Source organism: Mus musculus, chromosome 2 (genome assembly GCF_000001635.26).
Source record: "Mus musculus strain C57BL/6J chromosome 2, GRCm38.p6 C57BL/6J".
NCBI lineage: Eukaryota > Metazoa > Chordata > Mammalia > Rodentia > Muridae > Mus > Mus musculus.
The window spans coordinates 69,263,800-69,283,212 of record NC_000068.7 but is presented as its reverse complement, the minus strand read 5'-3'; the positions used below and the strand labels follow the sequence as shown (position 1 = coordinate 69,283,212).

Here is a 19,413-nt window from a genome sequence, read left to right as displayed (position 1 = left end):
TGAGGCTGTGTATTTCTATTCATTCTCCTGGCCCTCTGGGCTCCTTTCCTAACCTAGACCCAAAAGGACATACATGGTATGCAGTCACTGAAGAGTGGGGTATTAGCCAAGAAGTATAGAAAACCTAGGATAGAATCCACAGACCATAACAAGTGTAACAAGCAGTCCAAGTGAGGATGCTTCAATCACACTTAGAAGGGGGAAGAGGGAGGGAGGGACCTGGGTGAGAGAGGGGAGGGGAAGGGGAAAAAGGGAACAGGATCAGGTATGAGAGATATGAGGCTGGGGAAACAGAAGAGAAGCCCCCATTTCACACAAGTCAATCTTACTGAGTATTTTGGGGTTTTGTTGTTATTGTTGTTGTTGTTGTTAGAATATGTTGGACAAATTTCAAGTTTTATTATTTTATTTTATTTTATTTTATTGCAATAAGTTAACAAGATGTCTGGGTATCCAATGCAATAATTACCTTCTAGGCAAACAGAAAATTATTCTATGTAAATAAGGCCATGCTTATTGTGTGTTGTAAGGAATGGCTCATGTGTTAAATAGGAAAAGATACAACCGAAGGGGACACACCTGAGAGGACCTTTTCCAGAGGCAGCTATCAGGACAGTTTAAGGTAAGCACAAGCTGTGTGATTTTGAAGCTTATTGATATTTTTAGGAGCCTTCTGCACGTGTGGTGCTTTGGCAATATCTCAGGTCCAAGAAGGAAACCCTATGGCAGACTCCGGGTCCTCGGATCTAAGTTTGTCAATTTGTTTAACTCAGTCTTCTCAATCTGTTGAGAGAGGGCCATGCTGGAAGGCTCTTCTAATATTGAGTGTAGAATAGAGATTTTATTTGTTTTAATTTTAATTGTATGTGTATGGGTGTTTTGCCTGTATATATTTCAGTGCACCATGTGTATGCCTGGTGACTACAGAGGCCAGAAGTGGGAATTGGGTTACAGATAGTCGTGAACCACCATGTGGATGCTGGGAATTGAAACCTGGAGAGCAGTCAAGGCTCTTACTCACTAAACCATTTCTCCAGCTATGTTTCTCTATGTTAACTTGGTACTGTGATGCATATCTGTATCCTTGGAAGACTGAGGTAGTAAAGATTACACAATCAAGGCTAGCTTAGACTAAAATGTGAGACCCTGTCTCAGGAGAAAAAAAATATATATATATATATAAACAACTACAAACAAGCAAACTGCCAGGCACCTACTCTTTCCCCACCAAACTTAACCAGTTTGAACCACTCCTATATGAAGGCCATCTTCATCAGTTTAGATCTGTTTTTTATCCTTACTGAGAGGCAATTTAATTACAAACACTTCTGCTCCCAGAGTGATGCCTTTGGACTCAAATAATTTCTTAACTGGATGGAATAAAATGGATATTTAGGCTTTTAAAGAGGATGTCCTCTAATGAGACATTTATTTTCCTGGGCTTACATCTATAAATATTCACTTTCAAAACATATTTTGAAATGTGCTGTTAGTGAGAGACTGTAAATCATCATTAGAGGGACACTCCTCCATTGTTGGTGGGATTGCAAGCTGGTACAACCACTCTAGAAATCAGTCTGGCGGTTCCTCAGAAAATTTGACATAGTACTACCGGAAGATCCAGCAATTCCTCTCCTGGGCATATATCCAGAAGAACTTCAAACTTGTAATAAGGACACATGCTCCACTATGTTCATAGCAGCCTTATTTATAATAGCCAGAAGCTGGAAAGAACCCAGATGCCCCTCAACAGAGGAATGGATACAGAAAATGTGGTACATTTACACAATGGAGTACTACTCAGCAATTAAAAACAATGAATTCATGAAATTCTTAGGCAAATGGATGCATCTGGAGGATATCATCCTGAGTGAGGTAACCCAATCACAAAAGAACACACATGGTATGCACTCACTGATAAGCAGATATTTGCCCAGAAACTTAGAATATCCAAGATACAATTTGCAAAACACATGAAACAAGAAAGACCAAAGTGTGGATACTTTGTTTCTTCTTAGAATGGGGAAACAAAATATCCATGAAAGGAGTTACAGAGACAAAGTTTGGAGCTAAGATGGAAGGAAAGACCATCCAGAGACTGGCCCACCCGGGGATCCATCCCATATATAACCACCAAACCCAGACACTAGTGCATATGCCAGAAAGATTTTGCTTACAGGACCCTGACATAGCTCTCTCTTGTGAGTCTATGCCAATGCCTGGCAAATACAGAAGTGGATGCTCACAATCATCTATTGGATGGAACACAGGGCCCCTAATGAAGGAGCTAGAGAAAGTACCCAAGGAGCTAAAGGGGTCTGCAACCCTATAGGAGGAACAACGATATGAACTAACTAGTACCCTCCAGAACTGTGTCTCTAGTTGCAATGAGGCAGAGGATGGCCTAGTCGGCCATCATTGGGAGGAAAGGCCCTTAGTATTACGAAGATCATATGCCCCAGTACAGGGGAATGCCAGGGCCAGGAAGCAGAAGTGGGTGGGTTGGGGAGCAGGGCAGGGGGAAGGTATAGGGGGCTTTGGGGATAGCATTTGAAATGCAAATGAAAATATCTAATAAAAAAGAATTTTACTTAAAAGTTTTTCTGATGTTAAAAGTTATGTATTAAAAAAATCTGTCCAGAAATATTTGTCTGTGTTCACAAAAATATTGTTAAGAGTTTTTCTACTTCGGTCAGAAAACTAGTAATAAGTTATGGTTGATGCATCTCTTTGCCATTGGCCTTACCATTTCTAAGACATTAAATACCAGACTGTGCTCAAAGTAAAGACTTAGTATAGGACTAGCTCATTCAAGATGGCTACTCATATCCTGAAGGAAGTTAATTAAGGTTGCTTAAAATAGAACATTCCGATAACAATTTCATGTAGCCAAAATGGGTTTATTTATTGTTAATGTTCAAAGAATGATTTACTAAAAAGTATTTTCATCTATTTCAAACAGATTTTTTATGCTAATGTATGTTAATTTTATAGGTCTAGATTCTTAGAGTTGGTTATTTTGTTTTATTTTGTTCTTAGAAAAATAAATCTACTGAAGAAAAAGAAAAAAATTTAAGAAGTGTTAGCTTTATTGAGCTGGAAAACAAAGCAATAGCTTTGAATTACTTTATGTAGTATATAGAGGGATGTAGTAGAAGATATAGAAATTATCAGAATTACTAGGCAAATTTTATAGGCATGTGGGACTATGTTTGATCCTGGCAGCATGTTTAATCATGAGTAAAATACATAAATCACAACTTGAAGATGACTACTTTTCTTAAACACAAAAATGACTGGGTACCTCTCTCTGTCTTTGGGTCAGAACAACATGTATCTTGCGGTCATTACAGCAAATAAGTAAATGGTTTATTTATTTTTAAGAACAAAATTCTGACTGTTCAAAGTAGTTTATGATGAGAAACAAATAACTATTTTCACACAAGTGTCTCTTAGTTGGCTACACTTCCCACAAGTTCTACATTTTAATGACTAGGACTAAAAAAAATATCCAGAAAGACAATCCACACTCAAAAAGTAGCTATTAACCTCCTGCAGAGAAGGATTTATAACTTTGAATAAGAAGTTCTATTAAAAATATCTCATTGTATGGGCTGACAGGATTTTTTTTCCTAGAGGATGACTAAATTAAATGTTAATTTGTATCTTGCTTTTTGGGCTGTAGCTTTTCTGATAGCTGAGCCTTTCTTCAACAATATATTTTAGGTTCAAAAACAAGTTAGTTGGCAACAGAAAATAATTTTCTAAGTAATAATGTAGAAAAAAAGAGAGAGAAAGAACATTTATTCCCCCAAATTAGCTGTTGTTCTTTGCAATGAAAGGTAGTGCACACCTTTTGATGAAGTAAGGATTTTTTAAAGACAGTGTTGTATCATTTCTGATCAGGAGTGTGATGGAATCTTACCAGTGTTTCTGATAAACCAGACCGAGGACCATCTGGGAGGCAGAGCCCTTGCCCAGTACCTACTGCTCATGGCCTCATGACAGTCTGTTCTAGAATGGTAGAAGTCTTTGAGGAATAGAAGAGAGACTGATTTAAGAAGTACAATGTTAAGGTAGTAGAAATCTGAAGGAACTCATAGACAGGTCTTCCTGTGTATAGAACTGGAAGTTGAGTCCTCAATTGAATATTGACATTCTCTCCTTTCTCATATATTCCTACCTTGGTGTCAATTGCTGTGAATTTCATTAGACCTATGATTTCTTGTCTCACTCATAACACACACCCTATGGCACTCCATCATCATTCTGTGATCTCCAGGTGACAGCCTATTCTTCATAGTCTGGAGATGTCCCAGCATTTGTTACCTAACCCAAAGAAATGACTCCGTATGCATCCTTTACACATCACAGTGAGAGGAATAAATTCAAAATCTCAGGTTAGGTTGGGGACAGGGAATCAGGTTTCAGGAGTGGTTTTGTGCTTGATCATAATGAGACGTAGCAAGAGTTTGAATGTGGAAGATTAAAGAAGACATGTGACTTCTGCAGATGCATAGTGTTGAACATGGGAGACTAAGAGGGAGGCCTTTCACACAGCATGGGACGAGATTAGCATAAGGAAGTTGACATGTTACTGATTTCTTGGGAAGTCTGAATGATGACAGACACCATCTTGTTTTAGTCTAATTTCCCCTGCATACAAATACTGAGGGGCATGAAATCATTCTGTCTAGAGTTGGAACAATTGACACACTCCCCTCACCTCCACCATCTCTATCCTTACATTGTACTATGTCAAATTAACGTCTTCAAAACTCAGCTTTAACTATTCCAAGCTTCCACACAGCACCCACCAGACTTTTCTTTACACTAGCTTTGATTACATACATTATTCTCCTGTAGGATTTAAACTCTTTGAGAAAGATGGCTAGTCTTTATGTTCCCACTAGTAGCTAACATTGGACTTTTACATGTGGTAGGAATCTAATAAACTCCAGCTGAATGAATAAACACATTAAGCTAAAGTATGTCTCAACAAGATGATGGATGGGTCATTTCTGTGAGCAGCACCTAACCTGCAGATAAGCCTCGTCCAACCTAACTTGGAAGTTCCTTGGCCTGGCTGTCATGTGATCTACAAAACCTGGAAGTCGTCTTACAAGGCACCCTATTTTTCTTTCAAGAGAAATTTACCCAACTTATTCTGACGCAAGATAAACTTCATCAAACCTAAGTTGGAAGCTCCCTGCCCTGGTTGTCACGTGACCCACCACATATTTCTGTTGATTTGATGTGTGATGTAAACTAGGACACCAGTTGAGCCCTGTTTGCAACCTGCTTGCCATCTTTAACCTATCCTGTCTTGCTGTGTTTTCCAGAGCTTCCATCCGTCAACGATCTAAGTCTCAGCTGTCTCATCTGTCACATGAACCTCCACTGGCTATAGGTGATCACAAGTCCTCTTACGAAGACAGAAAGGTCAGACACCCCTTGTTCTGGGGTGGGGTCAGGGCATTGAGAAATCTTTCCCAGGGGTCTCATTTATCTTTAGGCAAACATGCTTTTCAGATGTATAGTAATAGATTACTAAGTCAGACCAAATAGGAGAGCTTTAGGACTGGTGAAAACTTTATAGTTTACACCCCTCCCCCCAAAAGAACACAGATTCTTTTAATTACCTTGAAGAAAATAAATTACATTAAACTGGATTATTAAGGGATACCTACCAATTTTAGGTGAATAATTATAATAAGCATAGGAAATATGCTTCTTAAACATGCATAGCAAATTATTTGTTTGTATGGAGATAACTTTTTAAAGTTTTTTTTCTTTTTAAAATTTTAAACAATACTGGAAATCTTTTTTTTTTCTCCCACTTTAAAATTTTCTTAGTTGGTGAAGTTATTTGATAAGACTAGACCTTATTATACAAATTGCCATACGTTTTAAATTGCAAAGGTACACTATCCTGCTGTTTGGGACATTATCTTTCTTATAAGGGAACATGTATCAAGCCACAAGTATTTCCCAGCCTGGATGTGCTCATTTTTGATCCCCTACATGGCGTTCATTGAAACTCCTTCATGGAATTCTTAAGTTTGGAATCCATGCTCTCTTCTCTTATTAAATTTTAGACTCCTTAGACTCCCTGGCCCTTCATATCTGTGTTGAGTCGCCACAGGATTAGCCCAGTGCCTTTATTAAGCAGGGCAACAAGAGGTTTTTGTTTGCTTGTTTGATTTGGAATGAAAAAATGGAGTTTCTGTGATTAAAATGAAGCTCACATTCTTCTATGTATCAAATCAAATAAGCCAAAGAATACTTTAATTACAAGTACATCTATTATGCATGACGTAATTTCAAAATGTCCTCAATAAAATCCCAACTTGCGAATTCATTAAGACATCATTACATGCACTAGTCTACAAAGGAGAAATTTGGGACAAATTCTTGAATGATACCCTGTGAAAGATGGGTCATTGAGACTCTCTCCTGTCTTGTTCTATTAACATCAAATAGAGGTCTCACTGTTGAGTAAACTCATTTCTGTAAATACCTGAGAGCCCTCTTTCTCAGGGTGAATCAGAAAGAGGGAACATAAGATGTAAGCATGACTCTTACCTGCATCTTGACACTAGAAACACATCTCCTCTTTGGGGGGCCAGAATTAACGGTTTCATTTATGTTCATAGAACTAGGAAGAAAACAATTGAGATCATTTGACTGTTGCCTAGTACAGCTTTTAAAAGTGGCCATTTTATATTTTTCCTAGTAAAAGAGATAAAAATAAAAAACAGAAAAAAAGGTGTTGAGAAGCTGATCCATTGTTCAAGCCCCAAAATGAAATGATCTGCCATTTCCCTGATATTTCTTGGGTATATAGTAACTATATCAGAATCCTTTTGAGTGGAATTAAAAATTTAAAAGAAAACAATATAATTTGGCTAATGGAATTTCCATTTCTTGCTTTTTATAGAAATTTTAACTAAAGAGCACTGAATGAGAGTATGTGGCTTGGTTTTTGCTTTTCAAAGTATCTTAACAATTAAATCTACAAGGTCCAGCTGAATTCCTGCTCTTTCTCATTCTGATGTCATCTTCTGTGGACTGGGAAATACTCTGGCTCTGGGCGTTCCTAAAGTGTCTACTGCTACAAAGCAATTACCTCCACCTTGTGGTCTCTCAGAGTATTTACAGAACATGTAGAAGAGCTGAGGCTTGTTAGGAGTCTGCCCTAAACTCTAGGTGGGATGACTCATTGAAAGCATCAGCTATTGACAGAGCTAAGCTGGTTCTCCTTCTCCAAGCTGTCTGCATCTTTAGCTCTTATGTGGGATCAGATGGTAAATATCCTATCAGGCTTAGTATTAAGGGGCATCTACAGAGTAGAAATTTCAGTCTCTAATATTTATGAGTCTTTTTCTTTCTTTTTAAAAAGACTTATTTATTCATTTTGTGTATATGAATGCACTGTCACTGTCACACCAGAAGACGGCATCAGATGCCATTACAGATGGTTGTGAGCCACCATGTGGTTGCTGGGAGTTGAACTGGGGACCTCTGGAAGAGTAGTCAGTGCTCTTAACCACTAAGCCATCTCTCCAGCCCCCATGAATCATTTTCAGTAAACCTAGAAAACAAAAGATAAAATATATATACATCAAGTCAAGTTGTGATATATTAGAATCTTGTAGTTTTACCACAGCTGACTTGTGGATTAAGTCCTATCTTAGAACAGAGACAGGATGCATAAAAATGCCTATCAGTGTTGGCTCATCTGAAGAAGCTTGGCTTTTGGCATAAATATTGTCTTATCATTAAATCTTAGAATTATTATCCAGGTAGGAGACTCATATTAGAGTTAGAATACAGAAACAGGTATAAGAAAGTATAGAAAGAAGATAAGATTCCAGTAGGAAGTTTGATCTCCCCCAGGCCCACACAAGAGATCAAAGGAAAGACAAAATACTAGAAAAGTCCTGTCAAACATGGAACCATCTATATAGTAGATAGGAGACCACTGTATTTTCTAGAATGACTTTAGTTACACACATACATATATACATACACACACATATGTATATATAATACATATTTTATTTCTCTGCTGCTAATTTATATATAACTAATAAAATTTAATAAAATAATCCACTATCTGAGGGCAGGTTTTCTTACCACTCAGGCCATTCTAGGACAGTAGAATATAACTTTCTTTAAGATCATCTTTTTCATTTTTAGTGGATGATTACAAAATTATTCAGGCTAACTATTTTTGTTTATTAATTTGTCTTGATATGAAAACTACAGGGCAAAAAAATTTCATTATTGCCCTTAATTGTCTCATTGCGTATGGTTAGGGACACTTTGCTACAAGATAACCAGGAAAGGTTCCATCTTGTCAGGCTCTGAATAGTTACCTTCAGGTAACGGCATTATCAGGGAACACGTAGAATTCAGAGAACATTAGCCTGGCATTTACGAGTCTGTGAGCAATCAGATCTGGAGTATCAAGACCTATAAAGAGCAATTCTGCCATATGGAAAGTCATCTGATAGTCCAACACAGTCCCAAGGGTGTGGTCAGAATGCATCTGAGTCAGAGATAAGAGCTATTCAGAGAGGTGACGGTATCCAATCAGACAAGTGACAGTACCCATAGCTTGGCATCTTTGCACTGCTTCTCTAGCTCAATTCCCAATTCCCACACAGAGATATCAAGAGGGCCAGATAACACCACCTTGAAGTAAATTGTGCTATAGGAGAGGACTCATGGGTAAGACCGCTGTTTTCAATGTGTAAATACACTTAGCGGTGGTATTTTTAAGATGTGCTATTTTCAAAGATACAACACAATTTTTACTGCTTGAGTTAGTCTATATGCTATTATGAGCACTATCTATTTGCCATTTAGGGAACAGTCCTGCCCCAGTCAGGCAGGGTAAAGTCCCAAGGAATACCGGAAACAAGTCACCACATCTCAGGTGTCTCTGAAGTTACCCATAACCAATGTGTAACCACTATCACCATCCTATGATCACCTAAAGGTGTAGACATGTTTGAATAACTAATGTAACCCTCTCTTTCCCTAAGGACAATGATGTGCTTGTGGAAGAAGTTGAACCTGCCCCAGTTAGGAGGATTCTAAAATACAACATCTCAGAATGGCCCTACATACTGGTAGGGGCTTTGTGTGCAGCCATTAATGGGGCAGTCACACCCATCTACTCCCTTTTATTCAGCCAGATCCTTAAGGTAAGCAAGCAACTGGACTAACTTAATTTGGTTCGTACATTCTGGTTTGCTATAGTAGTAGTTGCTGTTGTTAAACGGTTGGCTAGTATTGTATCTAATCTAATGTCTCTTTTCTTTAAACATACTTGGTGTTTTGTTTGTTTGTTTGTTGCTAGTTCTGTTGCCCATTCCTGTCCCCTCACCCCTAGCTCTAAAAGATGAACAGTTCATAGACTCTCCACCATACAGAAAATAAAAAAGTGACAGTGGACATACCTTATTCGGGGCCGGCAAGGGCTTACAGTCCTTGCACTATGGAAAATGAATAAATGATTGAGGTTGCAAGAGGGATGGATGGTTTTTGTGGATGAAAAGCACTGGTTGAATAACAATACAAAGGGATTTTCAGGCGCTTCTTAGTCTTGCTGGATCGCTGTGGTGCAAAGCTTAATTTAAGGAGCTGGCAATAGTGCCAGTGGGCAAGTGTTTGCCTTGCTACTGACTGCGTGCAGCCAGGGTCATGGGAGGAACTGAGGAAAAAAACAAAAGGAGTAAAAATACAGCTGGGGGGCTGGCAAGATGGCTCAATGGGTAAGAGCACTGACTGCTCTTTTGAAGGTCCTGAGTTCTAATCCCAGAAACCACATGGTGGCTCGCAACCACCCATAATGAGATCTGACGCCCTCTTCTAGCACATCTGAAGACAGCTACAGTGTACTTATGTATAATAATAAATAAGTCTTTGGGCCTGAGCAAGCACAGTTAACCGAAGGGAGCAGGGTTGACCAGATAGAGCAGTAGTCATAAAAATTCAATTACCAACAACCAAATGAAGGCTCTCAACCATCTGTACAGCTACAGTGTACTCATATACATAAAATAAATAAATCTAAAAAAAAATACAGCTGGGAGAAAGAGTAAGCTCATGTTCAGTTTTCAGTTCCTGGGAGTTTTGTTACTTTCCATGTGACAATTGCTATGGCGACGGGGGCGGGGCAAACACTCATTGGGCATCATCTTTGTGCTTCCTAATAACCACTGATGCCCAGGTTCTTCGGATTGCCATTTTATAGAGGAGGACAATAAGACTCAGAGAATTCAGAGGAGGGAGCATGTGGCGGAGATGGGATTCACACCCAGCCAGGGTGATATAGACACAGCTCTGTTTATACCTTATTACCACACATTTAGTTATTAAAAGGCTGTTGTATTTTCACAGATCTCTCTCTCTCCCTCTCTCTCTCTCTCTCTCTCTCTCTCTCTCTCTCTCTCTCTCACACACACACACACCTGGTGAGTTCAACAAAAAATGACAGCCACACATGTAAGGACATTGTCAAGTTTCTCAAGGGCTTGCCAGCACACCACATTGCCAGAGTAATACTTTGAAAAACTCACATTTTTGTTTCTTTTTCTACATCCCTTCCTTCTCTCCTCTCTGGTAGAAATTAGGACCACAAAAAGTAAACTGCCCTCATGGTTGACACTTGTATAGAAAGATCTGAGTAATCCAGCAAAAGAATGGTCTGGGTAGAAACATCTCTAGCCATTTATTTTTAATTTTTATCTTTTCATGTTTTATTAACATTTATTTTGCATAAAGTGTCATATGCAAATATCAGCCATTAACATCATCTTTTTTATTAGATATTTTCTTATTTACATTTCAAATGTTATCCCCTTTACTGGTTTCCCCTCTGAAAACCCCCTTTCCCTTCCCCCTCCCTCTGCTCACCAACCCACCCACTCCCCCTTCCTGGCCCTGGCATTCCCCTACACTGGGGCATAGAGCCTTCACAAGACCAAGGGCCTCTCCTCCCATTGATGACCAACAAGGCAATCCTCTGCTACATATATGCATCTGGAGCCATGAGTCCCACCATGTGCACTCATGGTTGGTTGGTGGTTTAGTCCCTGGGAGCTCTGAGAGTGCTAGTTAGTTCATATTGTTGTTCCTCCTATGCAAACCCTTTCAGCTCCTTGGGTCCTTTCTCTAGCTCCTTTCATTGGAGACTCTGTTCTCAGTCCAGTGGCTGTGAGCATCCACTTCTGTATTTGTCAGGCACTGGCAGGACCTCTCAGGAGACAGCTATATCAGGCTCCTGTCAGCAAGCACTTGTTGGCATCCACAATAGTGTCTGGGTTTGGTGATTGTATATGGAATGGATTCCAGGTGGGGCAGACTCTGGATGGTCATTCCTTCAGTCTCTGCTCCATACTTTGTCTCTGTAACTCCTTCTGTCTTAGTCAGGGTTTCTATTCCTGCACAAACATCATGACCAAGAAGCAAGTTGGGGAGGAAAGGGTTTATTCAGCTTACACTGTCCACATTGCTGTTAATCACCAAAGGATGTCAGGACTGGAACTCAGGCAGGTCAGGAAGCAGGAGCTGATGCAGAGGCCATAGAGGGATGTTCCTTACTGGCTTGCTTCCCCTGGCTTGCTCAGCCTGCTTTCTTATAGAACCCAAGACTACCAACCCGGAGCTGGTCCCACCCACAAGGGACCCTTCCCCCTTGATCACTAATTGAGAAAATGCCTTGCAGCTGGATCTCATGGAGGCATTTCCTCAGCTGAAGCTCCTTTCTCTGTGATAACTCCAGCCTGTGTCAAGTTGACACAAAACTAGCCAGTACATCTTCCATGGGTATTTTGTTCCCCCTTCTAAGAAGGATCGAAGTATCCACACTTTGGTCTTCCTTCTTAAGTCATCTCTCTGGTCCTGTCTCTCGCCATTTTTAATCACATTGCTTTCAGGAAGCCAGGCAATTGTAAACATAGCTCTAGTTAATTGAGTTTCTGCTTACATGGTGCCACAATCTTTTATGCTGAAAATCTTTTAAAATAATTAATGTATATTTCTTTATTTCCTAATAGATACTGCATCCAAATATAAACACATATTCGTTTATTTGTCCAACAAGAATTTGCTGATGGCCTCCCTTAGGCATCATGCTAGGGACTTGACACCACTGTGTCACAGTATTGGTACTTTTCCTGTGAAGTTTCCGGGAAGTGAGGAAGATGCTCATTAGACAGAAAGATAATAGAGAGCACCCACCATTCAACAAATATGAGTCTATGGCTTGTTTGCTGGCCATCCTTCTGGTATTGGTCTGGGATGGAGGACAAGATCAGGCTTTACTGACCTCTCCAGCTGCCATTCCATCAGGGAGAGGGTCTGGGTGGGACCTTGCTGAGCAAGAGGAACATACGTTAGAAGAAAGAGTAGGGATGAGTCTGAAATGTAGAAGCTGAGATGTTGTGGTATAAAGGACACCTGGAATTTTGACTTCTTCACTGATTTTTCTCTTTCTAAACATATTCATTCTTTGACAAATCCATGCATACAGACAGTAGAGGATGGTCGTGTCTTCCCCATTACCCTCTTTTAGTCTACCCAACCCCATGCCCTTTGGAATCCTTCACAACAAAACCCCCTCCTACTTAAATGTTTTGTTAAAGGGCCCACTGAAATTAATTACGGTTGCTTGCATGAGCAGGAGTCGGGAGAGCTGTTCATTGAAGCATGGACATATACCAGAAGCTGTAACACTAGGAAAAATTACTTCCCCTTCCCCGACAGTCACTAAGTGCCAATAGTTCATCAATTAGAAGTGAGATTTTATGAACCTCTCTCCCCAGTCCATATTCGGATGTTGACAAGCTTGATGTGTTCAGGTTGACAAAGCTGTTTGAGACCATGACTGCAATGGGCATGCCCATTCAGAAGACTGCATTTCATAGCACATCTAATCCTTCAGCTCTTATGTTCTTTCTGTTCCCCGTTCCATGATGTACTCTGAGCTTATGTGTGTGTGGAGGGGGGGGTGCCATAGCTGAATAAAATTCCGCTGTGTATGTGAACCACTCCTTCGTTACCCAGGCACCAGCTCATGGACATCTGTTTCCTAACTATTGGAAATAGAGCTGCAGTGAGCATGAACATACAAGTGTCTCTGCAGCAGGAAGCCAAGTCTTTGGAGTATGCCGAGAGAGGGGTGTCTAGACCTGCTTATCTCATTAGACCTCAGCAAAAGTGGAACCAAGAAGATATTCACTCAATGTTCCTATGTTAGCCACTATAGGAGGTTTCTTGGGTCCCAAGAGGCCTTTTTCCTAAAATTGGCTCTGCTGCTTACTGGCCTTTATGTCCTAGACTTTATCCTGTTCTCTGGGACTTGGTTCCCTCAATTATAAAATGGGAGTTGACAAAGATGACCTTGAAGACAGCTTCTAGCTCTAGAACTGTGAATTGGCCGCATCAGGAAATATAATAACGAAGCAAGAAGATGTGTTTCTGAACCACAGCCAGTCTAAGAACAGGAGTTCTAAGGATAGGTAATCAATAGCCAGCTACTCTGTCTGGACTACATAGATACTATCCGCTAGACTTGAGTGTTCCCTCTGTTAGTGACAAAGACTTCATTCCTGTGACCTTGTGAGACTTCCATTTAGCACTGGGATGGAGTTAGACTGGACAATAACACTTTTATTGAAGGTTCTACAACAACAAAATCAGGATCTAGTTGCTGGAACCCAACCCCGGTTTATTGTTAATGTTCTCGGTGTTACATTCACTAAGAGGAAGAGGATGAAAAAAATCACAGTCTTAAGGTTAAGGAAGATTATTTCTATTTGTCTTAGTATAATCATTACATTCTCGTCATGATACTCAAGATGATTTCATCTCACAGGGGGTCATGAGTCTGTTTCTAATCGCCCTGGTTTTATCCTGACACACTTAAAGGGTATATTGCATTAATGTGTGGTATATTAGACCACACGTGTGTCCATTAAATGTGTGCAAATAAAACCCTGATTGCTAACCTACCTAAGCCTCCATACACAGCTAAAATATAACGTATTGGTTTCACTTTCCCTGGGTCTGTTTCGGGTGGAAGATGTGCCAAGTGTTCAAACCACTGCAAGTCAGATGTGGCAGGCTGGAAAAGCATAGGCACAAGGAGCAGCCAGCCCTGGGATGGTTTTATATCTCTGTATTATTTGTGTATATTTCATTACTATGAAACAAGAAACCTACTTCCTGGATTGCTGTGAAAATCCTAATTTTAAGGAAATCCTAATTTAAGATTGGTTAAGCCACACATTTGATATCTGACACGTAGCAAGAATTTCATGGCTGCTTTCCATTTAAACAAGTTTTCCAATGACAAAAATAGAAAGATGTGTTTCTGAGCCACAGACAGTCTAAGAACAGAGGGTTCTAGGGTAGTCTATTGGGCTGCATTTCAAAACTAAGAATGTACAAAGAACTCATGGAACAAGATTTTATGGCTCTTACACGCGTTCTCGTGACCGGCCAGGAAGATCGCAACAAACCGGAATCTTCTGCAGCAAAAGCTTTATTGCTTACATCTTCAGGAGCAAGAGAGCAAGAGCAAGAGAGAGAATGGCGAAACCCCGTCCCTTTTAAGGAGAATTATCCTCCGCCTAGGACGTGTCACTCCCTGATTGGCTGCAGCCCATCGGCCGAGTTGTCGTCACGGGGAAGGCAGAGCACATGGAGTGGAGAACTACCCTTGGCACATGCGCAGATTATTTGTTTACCACTTAGAACACAGGATGTCAGCGCCATCTTGCAACGGTGAATGTGAGGGTGGCTCCCCACATATGGCAAAAAAGACTATGGGTAAAGTCTTAATCCAATCAAGAGAAAGGCTTAATCTTGAAATAAACAGTCATGTGGATTTTAACATTAGTCAATTTCTCTGTCTGGACTATGTAGATACTCCCATAAGCCAAAGGGCATACCCAGAATTAATAAAGAAGCCGGAAACTGGGAACTTCCTTTTCATGAATAACTCTTAGATGAATGGACTCAGGCAAATGTCTTAGTGTTTGTGTCCTTGATTTTCTATGAGTGTTAGGTGGACTCATCTGTAACCCATAGGTACAGTGGGTAGTCTTTGTAGGGAGAGGTCACTGCTGCATAGCAGTTGGAGGTTTCAAGAATATCTGTGTAGATCTGTTTTATAATATCTTGAATTGTAAATTCTATGAACTAGTTGGTTGCACAAGTCTGTTAAGAATTACTATGGTGTCTTAGAACCCAGTTTCTAGAAGGTATAAAAGCTGTAGAAACTGTCCTAGAAATAGTAAAATCTCATTGATTTAGAACCAACCTCTCTCTCTCTCTCTCTCTCTCTCTCTCTCTCTCTCTCTCTCTCTCTCTGTCTCTCTCTGCTTTGTAGTTTATGTTCAACCCAGAACAGCTTTTATTTTTTTCACTTTCATTTTTTACCTTTTCTCATTTTACACAATAAAGTTTAAAAATTGTCATTGCAGTTGCCTTAGCTGCTCTTTAAGACCTGGAATTAAAATGAACAAACAAAAAACTCTTTGAGCACACAAACATCAGGCAGAAACAATGTCAGTACTGAACCATCACTGTCAAATCATTAAAGATTTTTTATTAATTAAGATGAGTGCTGATGCAAAATAAAATGAAAACTTGTTAAACTTGTAAACTTAGCCCTGATGGTGAAGAAAGAGAGATGGTTTTGTTTCCCTTTTCCAGAATCAAGTATTATTATCCATTAAGCAATTCGTGTCCTGAAACCTATATTTTCTGTTACTATGGAGAGACAAGACACATGTTAAAAAAAAAGGAACAGATTGTTTTGTTTCACAGGAAAGCTTTACTAATGCAATACTGTACATATTGTTTCTGAGGAGATTTATTTGGCACATAGTAGGTATTCACCAAATATGTGTTGAACAAATGGTTTTCTTAGAGCAGCTCAATGCCGGCATTGTTCTAGCTGTTCAAATTATTTCAGAACAATTGGACTGGAGTCAATAAAGTGCTTACCTCGCAAACATGCAAGTCTGACTTCAATTCCTATGAAAAGCTGCACTTGGTGACGCACATGCAGTCCAGCTGCGGGGAGACCAGACGATCCTCGTTAGGGCACACTGGCAAAATTGCTAATCCCAGGTCTGTGAGAGAGCCTGAAGAGAAAAAGGGAGGTGGGGAGGAACACAGAGAGAGACAACAGAGACAGAAAGACAGAGGCAGAGACAGAGAGAGAATAAATAAGAACTTATTATACATCTGCCCAATCCATACTTTTCCTGAGTTCTCCTAGTTAATTTAGTCTGAATAACAACGGTTTTGTTGTGAGGAAAAGCCATTTTAGCTTTGCCACCAGAAGACACTGTTTACTCAGTGTTTACTCAGTTTCCTTATTGCAAAAACTTGTTCCTCAGCTAGGTGTTTAAGCAATTGTCAGTAAATTCACCACGTATTGAAGAATATCATTTAGTAATCAAAATAGTAAATAGTAGTGACTCTAGTCACGATTTCCATGGCCTTTGAGGAAAGAAGAATTCCAGTTTACTGTAGGACAACAGCAGCAGGCTCAGATTTCACATTCTTTTCTTTCCTAGGCCTAGGACAGTACATTGTACAGTAGTATATATATATACTAAATGTAAGACTAAATATTTAGTATACTATACATACATATAATAAAACACAGGATATCTGAGTTTAAAAAAATAATCTTTATTGTGTCCATTATTTGAGCCAAATAAGAGTTGAAACAATAACCATGTGTTTCCACAGTCTGGCATTCTCAAGTTCTCAATAATGTCTTTGTGTCCCTCTTCCTCCTTTTCTTCCCACTCTTCCTTCCTCTCTCTTTGCTCCCTTACTTCTTAAAGGATAACTGTGATTTGGCCATACTTTCTTTCTTTTTCTTCTATATCGGAGAAAAAAACCAACACCACTGCTTAAATCAAACCAACTTGGTGATGGGGGGTGGGGGGCAACTTCTGTAATTGTTGGGATTGGTTTAAATCTTCCAGGAACCCTGCCACAGAACCAATTTACAAGTCATCACAATGTTAATCACGAACTTTGGTTTAAAAACTAGTGTGTTTAAAGTGAAGCCGTTTTAAAGGGTTTTTGAACAGACAGTATTAGTTTTACAGCAAAATTAAGAGGACGTTCCAGAGATTTCCTGTGCATTTCTTGCTTGCCTCCCTCATCAGCATCCTTGACTCCCTCCAACATGAGCATCTTTGCCTCCCTCCCTCCTCAGCATCCTTGGCTGCAGTGCTCCATTCAGTACAGCTGATGTTCTACACTGACACGTGATGATCCCCTCATCTTGATATTGACGTTGAAGTTCACTCTCACTGACATTCTATCAGATTGAACAAATGTGAAAATTTGTTTAAACATTCAAGTATATTTATTTTGTTATTGTTTATACTAACAACCTTTCTTCCCTACTTATCTTCCAAAGACTTTTTCACTCGTTGATAAAGAACAACAAAGGTCAGAGATTTACAGCATGTGCCTGTTTTTTGTCATCCTGGGCTGTGTATCACTTTTCACACAATTTCTGCAGGTAATTTTATCTTTCATTAAGTTATTTGCCTATCCATACCCCCATCTTCATGTAAAAATCTCACCAAAGATTCCTTCTTTTATGTTTTTAGGGTTACAATTTTGCCAAATCTGGAGAGCTCCTCACAAAAAGGCTGCGTAAATTTGGTTTCAAGGCAATGTTAAGACAAGATATTGGCTGGTTCGATGACCTCAAAAATAATCCTGGAGTACTAACAACTAGGCTTGCTACAGATGCTTCCCAAGTTCAAGGGGTAAGCCTTGGGAGTGTCTTTGTCCATTTGGGATTTTGTAACAAAACATCTTAGATGAAGCAATTTACAAATAGCAGACACATTTTTTTTCTCATAGGAAGTAGGTTGGGATGTTTAAGATCAAGATAGGGATAGGTTATGTCTGGTAAGGGTATGGCTCAAAGATGGTACCTTTGTATTCCATCTTCCTGTGGCAGAAGGTTAGAGGGGCTGCTGCCACCTTCTTTTATTCTGGTTTTATTAACCCAACTTGGGAAGACAGAGTTTTACAATCTAATCATGCCCAAAGGCTCTAACAATAATACTTCTCCAGTGGGGAATTAGATTTCAATATGAATTTTAGAGAAAGACATTTAGCCATAGAGTAGGGAGCAGGGGTATATTACATAGATGTTCGTACTGTAGAACACTCTGAGAATTACACAATAGTGTCCCTTAGGCATGCCTAGACTTAGTGTTAAGACACACATCAATCTGCTATGATTGGTGGTTTCATCTTCTGAGTCTAGCAACTGAGATGTTTTTCTCAGACATTTCTAAGACCCAGGAGGTTAGATCTTACCAACCTCATATGTGGCCCCTAGAAGGAAAAAGTGTGTAGGAACATCTTCCCTTGAGCATCCAGAGTTATGTTGTGAGCAACCTTGCAATCTTTGAAAGATTTCCATTGGGAAACAGGGAAAAGAAGAGAGATGCTTACTGTGTACACATTCTCTCTCTCTCTTCTCTCTCTCTTCTCTCTCTCTCTCTCTCTCTCTCTCTCTCTCTCTTTCTCTCTCTCTTTCTCCCCCTCCCCCTCCCTCTCCTTTCCCTCTCTTTCTCTCTCTCTCTGTCACACACATGCACACACACACACAAACTTCAAAGAGCTACATTTCTGACCCAGGGAGTCAAAGCTGTGGTTTCTAAATCCCACAACCTGCAGCCTTGTTCAAGAGACTTAACACAGCTGTGTATGATCAGTCTGGACCTTTATAAAGCCCAGGATTAGGGTTAAAGTGCTGAGAGTCAAATCTACCTCCCAATTCTCCACCCACTTTCTAAATGAAAAGAAAACAAGCATGATTTATGAAGCCTGGGAGGAAAACCTCCCCATAGCAGGGGCACTGTACTGTATGAGGTTTGCCTCAACTCTAGCCAGTTTAACCAGAGTGCTAAAAGTGTTATGTGTTACACAGAACCTGGAACCATCTTAAAGGAAGGTCCCTAAAACACATCCCATTTGATTTTCTGCTCTTTCATAGGTAACCATGTTTTCCATAGACAAAGAAGAGTTGTATATAGGGCATTTCTACTTTTCTTTACTCTCCCCCAAACTTCTGATGGGAGCATATTTTCATCATTATGTATTCTTCTACAAGGGTATTTTAAAGATAATCTAATACATAATTTTAATGCACTAATCACTTTATATTGTGATTTTCAACACAATTGATCATGTCCCTCCACCTCTCATCTACATAACCCACAATCCTCAACAACTTTCCTATTCCTTTGCAATACGAATTGTGTGTGCATGTGTGTATCTACACACATGCCTTTTGTCACTTCCACATATGAGAAAGAATATGAAAGTATGTCCCAT

General features: G+C 39.7%; 1 protein-coding gene across 3 annotated transcripts in view; it reads left to right on the top strand.

The window, feature by feature from the left end:
* The window catches only part of Abcb11 (ATP-binding cassette, sub-family B (MDR/TAP), member 11), a 104,335-nt gene that overhangs the window by 59,404 nt on the left and 25,518 nt on the right, over positions 1 to 19,413 (top strand). For all 3 annotated transcript variants that reach the window (NM_021022.3, NM_001363492.1, XM_006499670.4), the window contains 5 exons: positions 553 to 622; positions 5,343 to 5,442; positions 9,054 to 9,215; positions 17,471 to 17,575; positions 17,667 to 17,828. In NM_021022.3, the coding sequence (NP_066302.2) occupies positions 553 to 622; positions 5,343 to 5,442; positions 9,054 to 9,215; positions 17,471 to 17,575; positions 17,667 to 17,828 (599 nt within the window). The remainder of the gene's footprint in view (positions 1 to 552; positions 623 to 5,342; positions 5,443 to 9,053; positions 9,216 to 17,470; positions 17,576 to 17,666; positions 17,829 to 19,413) is intronic.